Source organism: Trematomus bernacchii, unplaced genomic scaffold (assembly GCF_902827165.1).
Source record: "Trematomus bernacchii unplaced genomic scaffold, fTreBer1.1, whole genome shotgun sequence".
Taxonomy (NCBI): Eukaryota; Metazoa; Chordata; class Actinopteri; order Perciformes; family Nototheniidae; genus Trematomus; species Trematomus bernacchii.
In genome coordinates, this window is record NW_022987714.1 from 5,713,900 (window position 1) to 5,729,423 (window position 15,524).

The 15,524-nt window shown below is 39.7% G+C and overlaps 2 protein-coding genes across 2 annotated transcripts; both read right to left on the bottom strand.

The window, feature by feature from the left end:
• Positions 1-1,229: 1,229 nt before the first annotated feature.
• Positions 1,230-4,256, bottom strand: LOC117491450 (magnetosome-associated protein MamJ-like). The gene is made up of 2 exons (XM_034141437.1): positions 4,072-4,256; positions 1,230-3,174 (listed from the first exon to the last, which is right to left on the bottom strand). Exon 2 carries the CDS (start codon positions 3,165-3,167, stop codon positions 2,226-2,228), a length of 942 nt encoding a protein of 313 aa, XP_033997328.1. The 5' UTR covers positions 3,168-3,174; positions 4,072-4,256; the 3' UTR covers positions 1,230-2,225.
• Positions 4,257-6,040: 1,784 nt separating this feature from the next.
• On the bottom strand, positions 6,041-8,046 carry si:ch211-127m7.2 (DNA ligase 1). Its single transcript, XM_034141764.1, has 3 exons — positions 7,836-8,046; positions 7,623-7,725; positions 6,041-7,185 (listed from the first exon to the last, which is right to left on the bottom strand). Exons 1-3 carry the CDS (start codon positions 7,937-7,939, stop codon positions 6,814-6,816), a joined length of 579 nt encoding a protein of 192 aa, XP_033997655.1. The 5' UTR covers positions 7,940-8,046; the 3' UTR covers positions 6,041-6,813.
• Positions 8,047-15,524: the final 7,478 nt, after the last annotated feature.

A 15,524-nucleotide genomic window follows, 5' to 3' on the forward strand; every position in this document is an offset into this window, starting at 1 on the left:
ATGCAGAGAGGAAACAAGTGCACTTTTTCCTTGGACTCGTCAAAAACAACCATGTATGATACTTCTTTGAAAGATGGTGCCACAAAAGTTCTTTGTTTTTGTGCTTTGGCCATCAGTCAGAAGTGAGGCAGGAAATCAACAAGAGGAGAGGGGACTGGAGTGCAGCACTTTGTGTTTATTGAGCTGAAAGCCTCTGGTATGACAGGAATCGCAAATAGTGCACATCAGGCTGTTTAATATCTATTCTCAGGGAGCATCAAGAGGCAGCTCGGCCAACTAAAGGCTAGCTTGACTGAGATCAGTGTCTGAAGAGTGCCTCTCCCTCTCCACAGGGACTCATCAGTGTGTTGTCAAAACCATGGGACTTAACCCGGTTGCCGTGCCATGAGGCGTGGTCTGTTCACATTAGGTGCGGTTGCATAAGACAAGTGCCTGCTTTAAGTGGGACTTAATTTGATGATGGATCATTAGTTATGAAACTGGAGAAAACCCATGATGCAGTTATTTTCTGGTATAGATTAACTAGTGTACTTCCACATTTAAAAGAAGAAGCTGTATGACATTGCAGTGTAAGCCTTTTTTTATTTGGTTGTATTTCTGTGAAAGTCAAGTTATTTCTCGAGGTTTCATTTTAAGGCAGGGTGACGTGGCCTCTCATACCAATCCACTGACTTATTGGTTAAGATGTTGGGATAGCAATGCAGTGAGGGGAGTGTGGTGGGAGAGGCATGTGAGGAGCTGATTTCTCATGGACTGAAACGCAGTCACACTGAAGACTTTTGACCCAGACCCCCGAAAAACCTCCTTCCTCTGGAAAGAATGTGGCTTCGTCTCTCCCCCCATTCTTGTCCCTCCCCCCCTCTCCTGAGAGATTGTGAAGAGAGGCACTGTGTCTCTTACATGTGTGCTGTGTTGGCTGGAATTCGATTTCCATATGTACACTGTGTCCTACACATGTACTTGTGTTACAAAACATGCTCTATAATGGAGAAAGGTCCAATTGTTTCAGTGTGTGCATCGAACAGATCCTTGCTCTGCACTTCGTACATATTCCACATTCAAACACTGGGAGGAACCTACTGTAGCTGTTGTGGGCTCACAACTGGTAAATATTTATCATGATCTACAAAAGTGTCCTACTTTCCATTGCCAAAACCTTCAACATAAACATTTCTTCATTTAAAAGTGGAAACAAATACAAATAAAAACCAGGGACCAAGACGAAAACATATGTTGAATAATATTTTTATTTATTTTTACAATCAAGACACTACTTGGGTTAAAGTATTCCATCATTGTATTGCAGAAAATACAATAAGGAGTAGAAAATTACAAAGTCCAAACATGACTACTTTAACGCAAAAAAGTGTATTTGTCATTTGTTTCCTGCTGTATAGCGGTATTCATATACTGTGTCCATCTTTGGTTGCATTGCTAGTGTCCCTTGCCTGTCGTTTTGCATTCACCCAAGGCGTGCTGTAGACCCACAAATCCATCTCAAGCTTTTTCCCTTTCCCTTTGTACTCTTCCTGTAGTGATATATAGCAATGGCTTGTTTTTCTCTTAAAAATGTCCAGTTTGTGAGATTTAGTGGCATCTAGTGGCGAGGGACTGCAAACAACTCAATACCCCTTCCCTTTTTCAGGTGTTGGAGAACTACACCTGCCTTCAGGTAATGAAATCATGGAAGGCCCTCTCTCGAGCCAGATTTGTTTTGTCCTTTCTGAGCGACTGTAGAAATATGCCGGTGCAACATGGCGGACTCTGCGAAGAGGACCTGCTCCCTAGATATGAAGGGCTGATCTTAAGCAAACAAAAACACAATCATTCTTAGTTCAATGTGATTATATACGAATGAAAACATAGTTAGGAATGTTGTATTGTATTTATGCTAATAGTTCCCCTTAAATTGTACATACTGGACATTAATAGAAAATCATTTTATCTTGCTTGGTGAATTTGCATAGAGAAACATCTCTGTTGTCCAGCAATATACGTAAATACACTCAAAAAAAACCCCGTGCTGTTAAATCCCCACCAATATACCGTTTTGTGTTTTGGCACATATGGTTCATAAAGAAAGAGAAATAGCCGTTTGTCTTAATTTAGCCACTTAGGTTAGAAAAAACATTGCATCTGTGATTCTTTCAGAATTCATGTAAGGGGTTAAGATGGTTTCACAGAAAAGTATCCATTCACTTGTTTAACGAATTTGTTTTATGCTTTCACATCAGCTCAGTGGAGATGGTCATGTCACCAGGGATGTTGACATCGTTGGGAATGAGGTCAGCGACAAGGTCATTTCCTTTCAGCTCCAAGTTCTTCAGCAGTCCAGAAACACTTTCTTCGTTGAAATCACTCGCAAGCTGCTCCAAATTATCTGCAGCCTCCACCTCCATCAGCTCTTCCACAGACTCCACAACACCGTTGTGGCATACCTCGGTCACCAGGATGTCTGAAGCCTCATCTGCATCGATGGTGGCGGTGATGGGAGGAATGTCAATAGGCTCAGGAGTTACATCAGGGACACCCAGGTCAATCAACGGAAGTGAAGAAAACACTGGCTCAGGGAGAGACTCTTGGCTAAACAGGTCTATCTTCTGCTCCAGAACCTCAGCTGGGGCTGGTACTGACTCTGGGATGGGTTCAGGGAATGCTTCTGGTTCGGGAACTGGCTCGGGTTCAGGAAGTGCCTCTGGTTCGGGAACTGGCATAGGTTCAGGGAGTGCCTCTGGTTCAGGAACTGGCACAGGTTCAGGGAGTGCCTCTGGTTCTGGAACTGGCTCGGGTTCAGGGAGTGCCTCTGGTTCGGGAACAGGCTCTGGAGCTGGTTCTGGAGCAAGCTGAACTTCAACAACAGGTTTTGGCTCGGCAACAGGTTCTGGTTCGCTGACTGAGACTAAAGGCTCAGGTACGGCTGGGTGTGGGGTTGCAAAAGGAATATCTGCTATTTTAGTGTCAATCAAACATTCTTGAGTGGCACATGGCACCGGTGCCACTGGCTCCTCCTTCACCACCTCCAGAACCTCCGTCTTAATGGCCTCCTGAACCTGTGTTATCCCGCTGTCTGCTGCTGGCTTTGCTGCTGGCTCTGCTGCAGTCTTCTGCTCAGGAGCAGCAGCCTCGGCACTGTTGGCTTCTCGCGCTCTGCTAAACCGGTTTCCCATGATTAACCTGTACAGAGTTAAAAATGAGACTTAAATTACTTGAAATATTAAAATGTCAAATTCTGTTGTGCAATCAAACTTATTCTTCAGCTCAATATTACGCAATGGCCCTGGTGCTAGAATTGCATTTAAGTTTGAGCTTTCTGTTCAAATTCATGAATACACAGTTGAGCAAGGTAACCAAAAACACAAAAAGTAAATCAGAGACACTTGCTTTTTTCTGTCAGGATTCACTAAACTGGTTGAGCAAAGAAATATCCCTGTGTGTGGGTTATGGTACATTGTGTTCTCATCCCCTTCCCGAGCCGCATGTACAGCATGTACCATAAAATGTATAGGGATTTGAGCGTGTCTATATAGGGAATGTTAATGTTGTGGTTACGGGGATTTTTAAGCATTCGTTTACTAGATTTATAATTTCTCGCATGCCTGCTTTGCTACTTCTCAGGTATTTACTCCATTAAAACAAATCTGGACACGTTTAGACCTGCCTTCAAAACGTTTGCAAATGATAACCCCTAACGGCCCCGTTTCATGTAAATACGATTTTATGATTTCTCTTCGTTTGCTTTTACTAATTACATTGTAAAATCACCACACCTTGATCCAGTTGTGCAGCCTATCAGATCATTAATCCGCACGAGCACATGCAGTTCAAAATGTTTTAATGTTTAATAAATTGACATGACATGACAAGTCACTCGATTATTGTCATTTCCAACACAAACAACAACCATGCGCTAATTGCCACTGATTTTTGGTGAAAGCTAAACGAACAAAGAAACCCTTGCAGGCGACCCCGCCTCCCTCTCGTGCTGAACAAGCAAAAAATATACCTAACCCTAAAATGTACAGAAATAAAAACAGCTCTGGTTATAACATCAAGTAAGAAATATTGACCCACCGTTTGAAGCTTTTTGCGTTTCAGAAGAATTGGATAAAGTTGCAGAGGATCTCGCACACCCAACTTGGAGAAGTCCGCACGTCAAACTGTCCGTCGAAGCGCGTACCAGAGAAGTAGACTCACAGTGCGCGTCCACGATGCGCGTGCCGTAAACCAACCACAAGCCTCCAAACTTCCCGAGACAGATTGACTTCAAAAAAAGTAATCTTCGCAACATTATACTACTTATTGTCATTTAATTAATCAAATGTTATATGCAGTCGTGTTTCAGTTTTGACTCTTGACAAACCAGTGAGACCTTAAGTTTCAAAATGTTTAATATCAGTTTCAATATGACCACCGCTAGATAATGTTTGTAAATAATCAACACATTGTTTGAAAAATATCTTTATTAGATCATGTTTCAAAACTATCACTACTAGAGCTTTTAAATGGATCCTTTTAAATTCATGAAAGTTATTGATTATAGCGATGATAACAGTCCATTTCCCTTTAACATAATGTGGTCATAACAAGGAAGTTCATCAGCTGACACTGTGGGTGAATATTACATCTATGACATACTTAAGTGTGTTATTCTGAGAAGTCCTATTCAATGCAGACTCTTGAAGATCACTCAGAACATAATGGATAAAGTTCATGCAGACATATTGAAACTATGTATCTAAAAGGCACCACACTTATTACCATTTTTCCAATTGATTAAGTGTTTGCACTGATTTCTGTCAACATGAATATTAAATCTTCAGGTGAGGGGATATCAGACGGCTTCAGTTATGACTGCTCTTTCTGTGAGGAGATCCACATGGCTCTGTTTCGGGATGTCGGTGTTTCTCCTGCTCATCTTCATGCAGATGTTAACCTCTCTGGTGCAATACGCTGGTGTGTTCATCCTCTCCAATGAAACCCTCATCAGCCCCTTTCACTTTTGTCTTGCACGTCCACATGGTGAACTGTCCTGCAACGATTGTCACTGGAATGCTCTAAGCAGAGGGGAATCTGGTATGGAAATGTGCCTCCTTGACATGGTGGTTTACCTGGGTTTGTACATTCCTGTGGTGCTTGTGGCCTTTGCTCTGCTGGCCATGCTGTTGGCAATTTACGGCAAAGACATAACAGTACTCTGGTTTAGCATGGCCTGCCAGGCTGCATCCAGTCTACTCATCCTGACTGGCCTTATTGTTTTTTTGGTTCAATTTCAGTCATATGTGAGCTGGGAACACTTGACCATCTGGTTCTATGTATGTGTTGCTGTGCAGGTTCAGCTGGTTATAATAACTGTGCTGACCTACGTGTCACGAAAGAGGCTATCGTCTGACTAGGAGCTTAAGTCCGAATGAAAAGTAATTCTGGCTATGTTAACAGAATATATACTTGGTCATCTGAATCATTTTCTTACTCTCTAATGCTGGTTTATTTCTATTTCTATTTTGAGATGTTTATATTTTAGAATTGTTTATTTCTACTTGTTTAATTTGTTATTACGTGCAATGCCTTGTTCTGTTTTATGCTGCTGCAACAACCATTTCCCCCAAATTGGGATTAATAAAGTATATCTTATCTTACTTGACAAATATATAATCAAAACAGTGTTTGTTTGTGTCTTAAAATTAGAATTTTTCTTTGTGTTGTTTTACCAAACGTTAGACAAATCTTCGCTTTAGGGCATTTGCTGTTGTAAAACCAAAGTGTGATGATAGATTTCATAAAACCTGTTACACTTATTAAATATACAGGAGCAAAGTGTACCTGCCTCAATGTACTGAAGCAATGCCTTTGTATTCTCGACAAACAGGTTTGTGAAAGTTAAAACTGAGTGTCTAAATATAAATATTACCTAATGTATCTGATAAACACAAGTGTTGGATAGGCATGTGAAATAAACTGTGTAAAAAGATACTAAACTAAAAGAGTCAGCACTGACATTACACACATAGTCTTTGACAGGGCTTGAAGAAAGAAAACAAACTGCTACTTTGTCTTTTAATTAAGTGAAAAGAACCCTGCAAAATCAAGAACATATAAAATGCTATTTAAGTATGAGCGTATACGTCATGAATTTCATTTGTGGTGTCATTTAGAGGAAATCTGGAGTGTATTCACTGACAAAGATACAGTATGTTTCTGTTTGTGCAAAAGGCCCCAGGTGCAGTGTAGTGCTAAGTAAGATAGTCGGAACTCAATTTCAAGTATTTAGTGGTTTGTTCATGGAAACGTCAGCAAGCAAAGGTCCTCTAACCACTAACGCTCTGTGGCCATACTGTGACATGACCACAGCTGATTTCAGTTTCACATACAATACCAAATAATCTGCTCTTTTACTTATCTCAACATCAAATGTTCCGGCTCTCTGGTTAAAGTTTTCAGTTAAATGTTCTTATTCATGAATGTAGTTCAAGTAAAAGTTTGAAATTCCATGCTTTTTTGAGGGATTGGAATTTCAATGTAATGCCTATTATATCAGTGCTCCTGCAGATGGTTAATTCAGACAATACAGTATGATGTAAGATTTGTAGCAGCAGTACAACTTTTTACATAGAAATGTTTTTCATCCACAGTTTAAGAAGCTGAGCCCTAGCTCAACATCCCAGTGGCACCATTGTGTAGCTTTATGGAGGACCTGATGTGTGCATCTACAAGTTCTGCTTGGACTGTCTGGTGAATCTGTAATGTGGAAGGCATTCCCCTATAAGAGAATATTTTAGTGTGCACATTTCAGTGGTTTTCTGATACAGTTCATCATCAGGTGAAAAAGATTTCTCGCACAAGACGTAGGGCATCATCATCATCCTCATCCTCCTCCTCCTCCGCTGCTTCTGCCAGCAACTGTGAGTGCTCCTCTTTTTCTTCAGCATCCAGTTCAACATTCACATGAATGCTGTGATCCTGTACTGGTCCTGACCTCTGACCCTCAGCTCCCTGATGCTGCTCGCTCTTTGTGTACGGCAATGTTTCCATCTCTGTGATGTCCATGTCAGTTTCTGAAACATACGTTGAGTCCAGGGCGTCCCCGCTGTCTGAGGACTCCTCTATAATCACAGGCTTCACCGTCGTCTTTAAGATGGCAGGGCTCTTCCTCATTTTCACTGTGGTGTCTACTTCCTTGTCTTCCACCTGTGTGTGACAGGGTTTATCACTCATAATTACACAATGCTATATATATCTTGCATTTCACATCCACTATAACAAACGGTGTAAGATATGATTTTACTGTGGGTCCTTTACTCAACTTTTGTACATGTAATTTATTTGAGACACAGACTTGGGCTGTATTTCGAGGCAGACAAATTGTGTTTTGCTTACTTGAAAAAGTAAGACTGTACTAAAATCCAAATATATTTGATTTTCACTAATTGGATGTTCCTTTTTGGTTGTTTTACACAATGTCAACATCCTGAACAATATTTATATGTTTTCATTTTTATATCACAGTAGGCCTATATCAATTACTGGGTCTTCACATTTTTCATTAACATTGATACATATAGTATACCGCTCAGTTTATGGCATCCCCCCCATTTAAAGTGTTAAAAATGGAGAAACAGCGCCACCTTTTGGTCAGTGGCGAGAGCACCGTCGTCGCAGGCTCCATTGGTAAGATATGAGACAGCTGCCTCCACCAGCTCCTGTTCGTTCATACAGTAGAAAACAGCCCTGGAAACACACCAGTTCATCTTTGTTAGTCAAAATTAAATGAGGAAACTTTATCTGAAGCATTAAACTGAAGCCTGTTGTTGTTATGTAGATTATTTTACGTCATTTACCTTGCAGTTTTCCGTTTTCTCTTGCTCTTCAGAGGCTCCTTCTCTTTCACTTTCTCTTCCTTCTTCGACATCCATGTCGGCAGCGCCCGGTGCCTTTGGGCCATTTTGGCCTTTAAAAAACAACTAAATCATCTGTTTATCTATACAAAAGTTACTGAGTATAACCGGTTTTAACCATTTAGTAAATAGGAAGCAGAAACACGAGGTTTGCAGTTTGTGTAAGTCACGTGACCGCAATGACTGGGTCATCAGCGCCACTTAGCGGACAAACAGCAGAATCGATAACAAGAAAATGTTAACACTTCCTTCACAATTTTACATTTTAGTTGTTTAACGTTGCACATTAGCTCCAGACAGTTTATTAGGAGGAATTGAATCCTCATTTACTCTCTTTAATACAAAAAGAAAGCCTAGAACAAGGCATGGCATTTAATGTGTTGATACACCACTAGTAGGCTATGTAACAGACTCTGCAAACTCTATAATAATGACTTTAAAATATTTCCCTGCCCTTAGATGCATAAGTGGGTATTTTTTGACCCGGTGAGATGGTTTTCTTGAAGTATCTTTGTAATTACATTTTTTTTATAATTTCATATTCCAGCTATTACTCAAAAAACATGTTTTGGATATCATGCTTTTCAAATTTTTAATTTAAATGTTAAGAAATTGTGGTTTTGTATTAATACCCCAAGCTTCCATAAGTGGGTCAAAAATGACCTGCATGCATTTCCTATGGGAAAACGTTTTATTTCAAAATGTAAAATCTGAGTAGAAGAATCGGTATGAAATGCAAAAAGGCTATTTCTGTTTCCAAGGAACCCAAGAACCTGTCACATAAGTAGTATAGTGCTTAAGCTACAACCAACTGCCCTAAATCACAAACAATTAGACTAAACGGGACTTTATATAAGTACTTGATAACCTTTTTGGAGTTGACTTGATGGATTCATAGAAACTTTATTTTATTGAGATGAGTTTAGTTTGAATGGGTCTTCAGATGATGAAATCAGAAACTGTACTGTACTTTTTCCTTATTATATGTACTAGTTGTAGCATATTGAAAGGACTGTAGACTATAGTGCTGGTATAGTGCTGAAAATGGCATGAATGTATAGTATTCACAGAATTAAACTACACTTTAAATTATCTCCCAATCTCTTTCTCTCTATCTATCTTGATTTATTTAAATCTCTGACAGATGTACCAACCCACATATATAAACACTCACACACGCCCACACACAATGTACATGCTATCGTCAGAATTAATCTGCGTTGCAGTAGTGTACTGTGTAATTAAAACTGTGTTGCACTAAATTCACATCCCTCACCCTGTGTTAGGGTTCAGTCAAGTTAGTGTCTTCTTTTATCCACAGTTGCTTTTACTTGTGATTGTCATTTGGGTGTCTCGCTGAAATATTTGTATTGTATTGGCCCCCCAGTATCATAAAGAAATGTATTTACATTTATTCACACTTCTTGTTTTATAATAATAATAGTTATAGTTTGATAGCATTCTGGGTATGTGTGGACATACTGAGGCAGGATGTTCTCTAACCCTGTGTGTTACTCTCCACACCCATCGGCAGATAATCCACACTAGTCTAGTCGCATGACACATTTCTCACTTGTCCTTCTTTTCTCCTCCCTGAATTAATCTGGATTGCAGTACTGTGCAATTCAAACTGTGTTGCACTTATCTAAATTCACATCTCTCACGCTGGTCTGAGTGTCTTCTTTTATCCACAGTTAGATAGAATTGGAGGGATGAAACCCTCTTTAATGGTCACACATGCAGAGCACACAGTGACATTTGGCCTCTGCATTTAACCCATCCTAGCAGTGGGCAGCTATTGTACAGCGCCCGGGGAGCAATTGGAGTGGGGGGGGAAGGGGGTTGTCCGGTGCCTTGCTCAAGGGCACCACGGCAGGGCCCAGGAGGTGAACTGGGACCTCTCCAAGTAGCAGTCCACACTCCATATTTAGGTATCTTCGGGGACTTGAACCGGCGACCCTACGGCTCACAGTCCAAGCCCCTACTGACTGAGCCACTGCCGGACCAACTGCCGGTTGCTGTTACTCGTGATTGTTTGCAGTATTCTGCCTAAAATCTTTTGGGTTTCTCCCTAAAATATTGTTACTGTATTGTCACACCAGTATCATAAAGCAACACTTCCTTAACAAAATACATTATATTACAACAAAATATATTATAATTTTTAAATAATATTTGTATAGTAATAATTGTTTGATCACTTTTTTCTTTTTCATCATTCTGGGTGTGGACATACAGTACTGAGGCAGGATGTTCTCTAACCCCCTGTAACTCTCCACACCCATCGGCAGATAATCCACACAGTCTAGTCGCGTCGCGTGACACATTTTTTCTCACTTTTCCTTCTTTTCTCCTCCCTCTCCTTTGATCAACCTCATTCAATCTGTGATGTACTCCACAACCTTGTATCAGACTCTCACTTTCTGTCACTTTGTTTTAAAGCTGCCTTCTCCCAGTCAGGCCTTTTAATCATGTCTCTAAAGCTCCTTCCCAAGTGCTTAGGCCTTGATTGCAAAGACCAGCTTTGTATATTTGACTAAATTAAAAAAGGGGAAATAAAACTCAAGGCAAAGAGCATGTTAACAGCCAGATGCACACATGCTGTCATTTCCCTAAAGCTCTAAAGTTCAGCGCATTTTAGGAAAAACAAGTAATCAGAGCGCTGGTTTCAAATGAAGAAAAATCCTCAAAATCTCCCACCATATAATTGTTATTCACAGCAGTCAGCTCTTTTGTAAATGAAATGTACTACTGACCTGTATTTTGTCATTCCTACAGTATAACACATTTATTTACACCACTGGAAAACATCAAATCAAATGCAGAATGTGCAGAATGGATTGGTTTTCAGGGACACATTTCAGATACATTTCTTGCCATAGCCATATTTTTTTAACGTCCACAGTCATGTGTTCATTACTATAAAAACTAAATGAAAACCAATTATAACTCATCATCATTATTGATGCATTACCATCATAACATAAATACAAATATTATGAAAACTGATTTGAAACATTAAAAAGTATTTGCAGAATCTAAAGAGGCATTTAACTCATCCTCCTCTAGGCTGGCTGCCACATCCTCAGATCAGTCCTAAGAAGCTTGCCTGCTGATGGACTAAAGCTTGTTCAAGCACTGCTGCATTTATGGGTCAAACATGGCCAAAATGTCTGCTAAACTTACTGACACAAGAGCATCAGTTCTTGTTTGACATTGGTTATGTTTATGACAGTTGGTCATACAACTTGATCAGGAAAGTTGAATGGATATTTGTTTTCACTTAATCTAATCTATATCTCCTCTAGATTTCCACAGCTTCCTCTTTACATTATTTCAAGTCTGAGGGTCCTAATTGGTGAGAACCAGACTAATCTCTTAGTTGTCTTCTTAAGCTTAACCCTGCTTTGAGTAAAGGTCATTACCATTGCCATCTGTCCCAGAAAGGCTTCTTGTGATTGGCCATGCGGCATAAGATAGATAGATAGATAGAATTGGAGGGATGAAACCCTCTTTATTGGTCACACATGCAGAGCACACACCTAGTACCAGGAGTCTAGTACTAGGAGCAGTGGGCAGCTATTGCACAGCGCCCGGGGAGCAATGGGAGTGGGGGGTGTCCGGTGCCTTGCTCAAGGGCACCACAGCAAGAACCAGGAGGTGAACTGGGACCTCTCCAAGTAGCAGTCCACACACCATATTTAGGTGTGGTCTGGGACTTGAACCAGCGACCCTACGGCTCACAGTCCAAGCCCTATACTGACTGAGCCACTGCCGGAAGAGAGCAAGGATTAGGAAAAGCAGAATCTTTCAATTAAATGAGGATATTTCACTTGTCATGATGGGCATGACGTTATCTGTTGGGACGGACATGATATCATCTCATTATGATAGCCAGGATCATATGAGTGCATGTGTGTTCATGTTTCTGGCACCATATGCATAGATGCATACTTTGGTGTAAATTCAAGTAAAACCTTTTCTTCCTTCCTTGTACAGCAACACACAGGGTACACACAGAACATTTACTTTGTCTTGTCCAGACTGTGTTTTTTAACTCAGTCATTATTAAATGTAAGGGTCTTTTGGCCCACTTGTGCCAACTATTATTCACAGTATAAAACCATGTTCAAACACAATTCTGAGTTGGAGGACTTGTTGGTTGATTTACATGGTTGATGTGAAGAGCGTATCATTTGTTGTTGTTTTTTACTATTTTGTTTTTTGTGTGAACTGAAACACAAATAAAATCACTTCATATATTTCTGTGCTGTACAGCAGACTTTAAAATGTCTTACAGATAAATAGTCAGATAAAACTACTACTGTCCTTATATAAACGCATAATTGTTCAACTTGATAACAAGTGCAATTGTCTGGGGAGATATCATTTATATACACATTCCTACATTTACTTAATGTATAACTGGGGACGGCTTTGGAATGCATCATTGTTCATTTTCTGAGAAAGTTGTTGGCTGTGAGAAGTGAACAGCACTGCATTTATTTTATTTTTTGAAGTAATTCTTGGCTGACTGTATTTCAAACTATAGAGCAAACTCATATTGCACTAGATTCCAAGACTATCTTGTCTATATTGGGATATTGACATTTAAATACTGTGCAATACAGGTTGAACAATTTGCAAAAGCTTGGTTAATTAGACAACCTTTGATTCAATTTAAACGCGTTGTTGATGCCTCTGTTATGTAGGAGTTATTGTCCCTTAATTTGATATCCTTTACCTGTTGTATTTGAATGACCTTTGTGTGTTTCCATTGTTTTACTGTAATGTATTTTACTGTAATCAGGTTGTTTTTAAAAGAGCTGGCCTTAGATGGCCCTTCATGTTTAAAAAAAGGTTTTAATAGTAAATAATGTTAATAAAGACAATGACAACGAAGCAAAACAGAACAGAAAATGTGACCATTAAAAGGTCAACTTATAGCTATATTTTGGGCTTTTTCTATTTCTAACAGAAAACACTTAATCACACTTAAAAATCATCAACTCAAAAACGAATGCATAATTATTTTACACTGGTTTCTATGTACACACATAATTAATCATAGTCTACTTCTTCTTCTTGATCTGTGCGTTGTCTCATTGAGCTTTCATTCACTCATTAAGCAGGGAGGAGATCTTCACTCGCTTGACTGCACTACCAGCTGTTGGCTTGGTAAAGATCATCCACTATGACCTGATCATTAGAAAGTATTTGATACTGAGACAGAAGGTAAACAAGGTTTCACCCAGGTGCATCCAGCCCATCAACATCCAACACATTCCCTCCTCACTTGGGAGCCTTTCCCCAAACTGTTTATTTCTTTCACAATGATCCAAACTATTTATCTCAAAAATGACAAAAGACTAGCAAACGCAAAAGGATTAAATGTGCGTGTGTGGTTGTGCGTGTGTGGCTGCTGTCTCTGATGAAATGGTCTTAGAAGATAACAGCCAGACATCGCATACAAGAAACTAAAGTGTTTATAATCATTAAGAAGAGATGCAGCACTCCATGGGAGGAGGAGATTAGCATGAACAGATTAGAAGAATGGATATAAATAACACATACACACAGGATTGGGTTGAAAGGGAGCTATAAATCTGAAATATTTAATAATAAACCAATTTTTACAACGGATTTGGATTTGAGATGCTGGTTCTGATAGCATAAACATAAAGCATAGTATAGTTTTTTTCCGACATATTTGTATTACTTCCGTTTTTCCATCTAATCCGTTGTCATGGGATGGACCAGGCCTAAAAATAGAGTTTCTCATCAACTCTATGATACCGCATTTGTCTTAATCTGACCAGGAAAAGGATGTTTGTGTTAACTCTCAGTCACCGAGGCTCCTGGGACCGTCTGGCTCAGAGGTCAAAGCTCAGTGTTATGTAAAGAATGATCTATGCGGATGATTAAATCAAAAATATGTGTAGATAATGTTCTTGATGAACTCTGTTTGAAACTGAGGAGGAGTAAAGTAAATCATGCAAAGTACAATGAAATAATGGCTTTTATTGTTTTACTATATATCCCGTTTTTGTCTCCTCAGCCAAGTGTAGGATTTAAAACGTTGGGCTGTGCATGAGGGTGATTCGTTGAGAAAAAATGTTTCACGCGACGCGACTAGACTAGTGTGGATTATCTGCCGATGGGTGTGGAGAATAAGACACACAGGGTTAGAGAACATCCTGCCTCAGTACTGTATGTCCACACATACCCAGAATGATAAGGTACAGTTGTATCATCAAATGCAATACAAATCTGTGTGATGATATTTGAGAAGCCACTGGGACACAGTAATCTGTTCCACCGTATTAAAGTGTGGACTTGTTGGCTACTGTGCTTCCTCATCAACAGTAATAGGCCAAACCTGCAAGGATTTCCCTCCAATCACAGGCCTGTGGTATCTTAATGACTTTTTCTCGGAAGATGACAAAAGTGCTTTCCATCTAAATGTGTCTATCTGGTGTGTTTTACTGCAACGAGCAGATCAACCAACTCTGATTGAAGCAATGTGCTCAAATAGTTTAGACATTTCAGTTATTTTCATTACTAGAGCCACACACATGCTTATGACAACTACAAAAAAGAGAGAGTGGAGGGAGTGAAAGTTAATTTTACCCAGAGTCACCTGGCTCACTCAACCGTAGACTTCGCCAAATTAAAGATTTTAATTCATCCTTAAGCACACGCTAATACAAGCAATCACCTGCCTGGTTAAAACTCCAATCAAAATGCTAATTGCAATCCTGAACAGTTTGGGATTTATTATTCTCCTTTCGTTACACTTTACTGTCCCTGCTTCCCTTTTGGTGGTTGCCAAAAAGGTTGTGACATTATAAAAATATGTGTGATTATATTCACATTACTGTTGACTTATTTCCTTACACGTTATTCATGGGACAAGTCTACAGCTGTTGGAGGAATGCTAGTGCTTTTGCGGATTAAGTGATTGGGGATTGGCATTGAGACTGTGCAGTTGTTCTTGGTTATAAGCTTTTGTTGGTGCAATCATGCCTGTCATCATGCATTTTTACTATTGCTACAAGGATAAGCTAGAATCATGGTTTCATTTATGCTTGCAATGTCTCATGTGTCAAAAGGAATAAGTAGCAATACTAGATTTGTAGCTGTTCCGGAGCTTTTGATCAAGATGAAATGGAATCCTTTGCCAAAAGATATCTTGGTTGATTCTTACAAAGCCTCAGGAATATTCCTTTTAAGGAATATTAGATGGCTGCAGTGATGTGCATAGTGGAAGCAAATGAAAGACCTCAAGGACAGCTCAGTAACACAAAATATTTCCCAACAATACAGCTACTCAGGGTGGATTCAAACAAAAAAAACAGAATCACTTTGGTCACTTTCATAAAAAGCTTTTCCTCCAGTCGCTGCAGCAGTGCAGATAGACAGATTTTGTATTTGTTCCACTTTGATCCCCGTCTCTGTCAAACCCCCTAAAACCTCTGCTTTCTAGGTCCCTGATTGCCTCAGAAGAAGCAGGCAAGGCTCCAGCAGGGTTGCCTTGACAACATATGCAGATTTTAGCAGCTTTGATTTGCAGTAAACAGAGGTGTATCAGTTTTCAAGATTCAAGGCTTTTATTGTCACATGTACATAGCT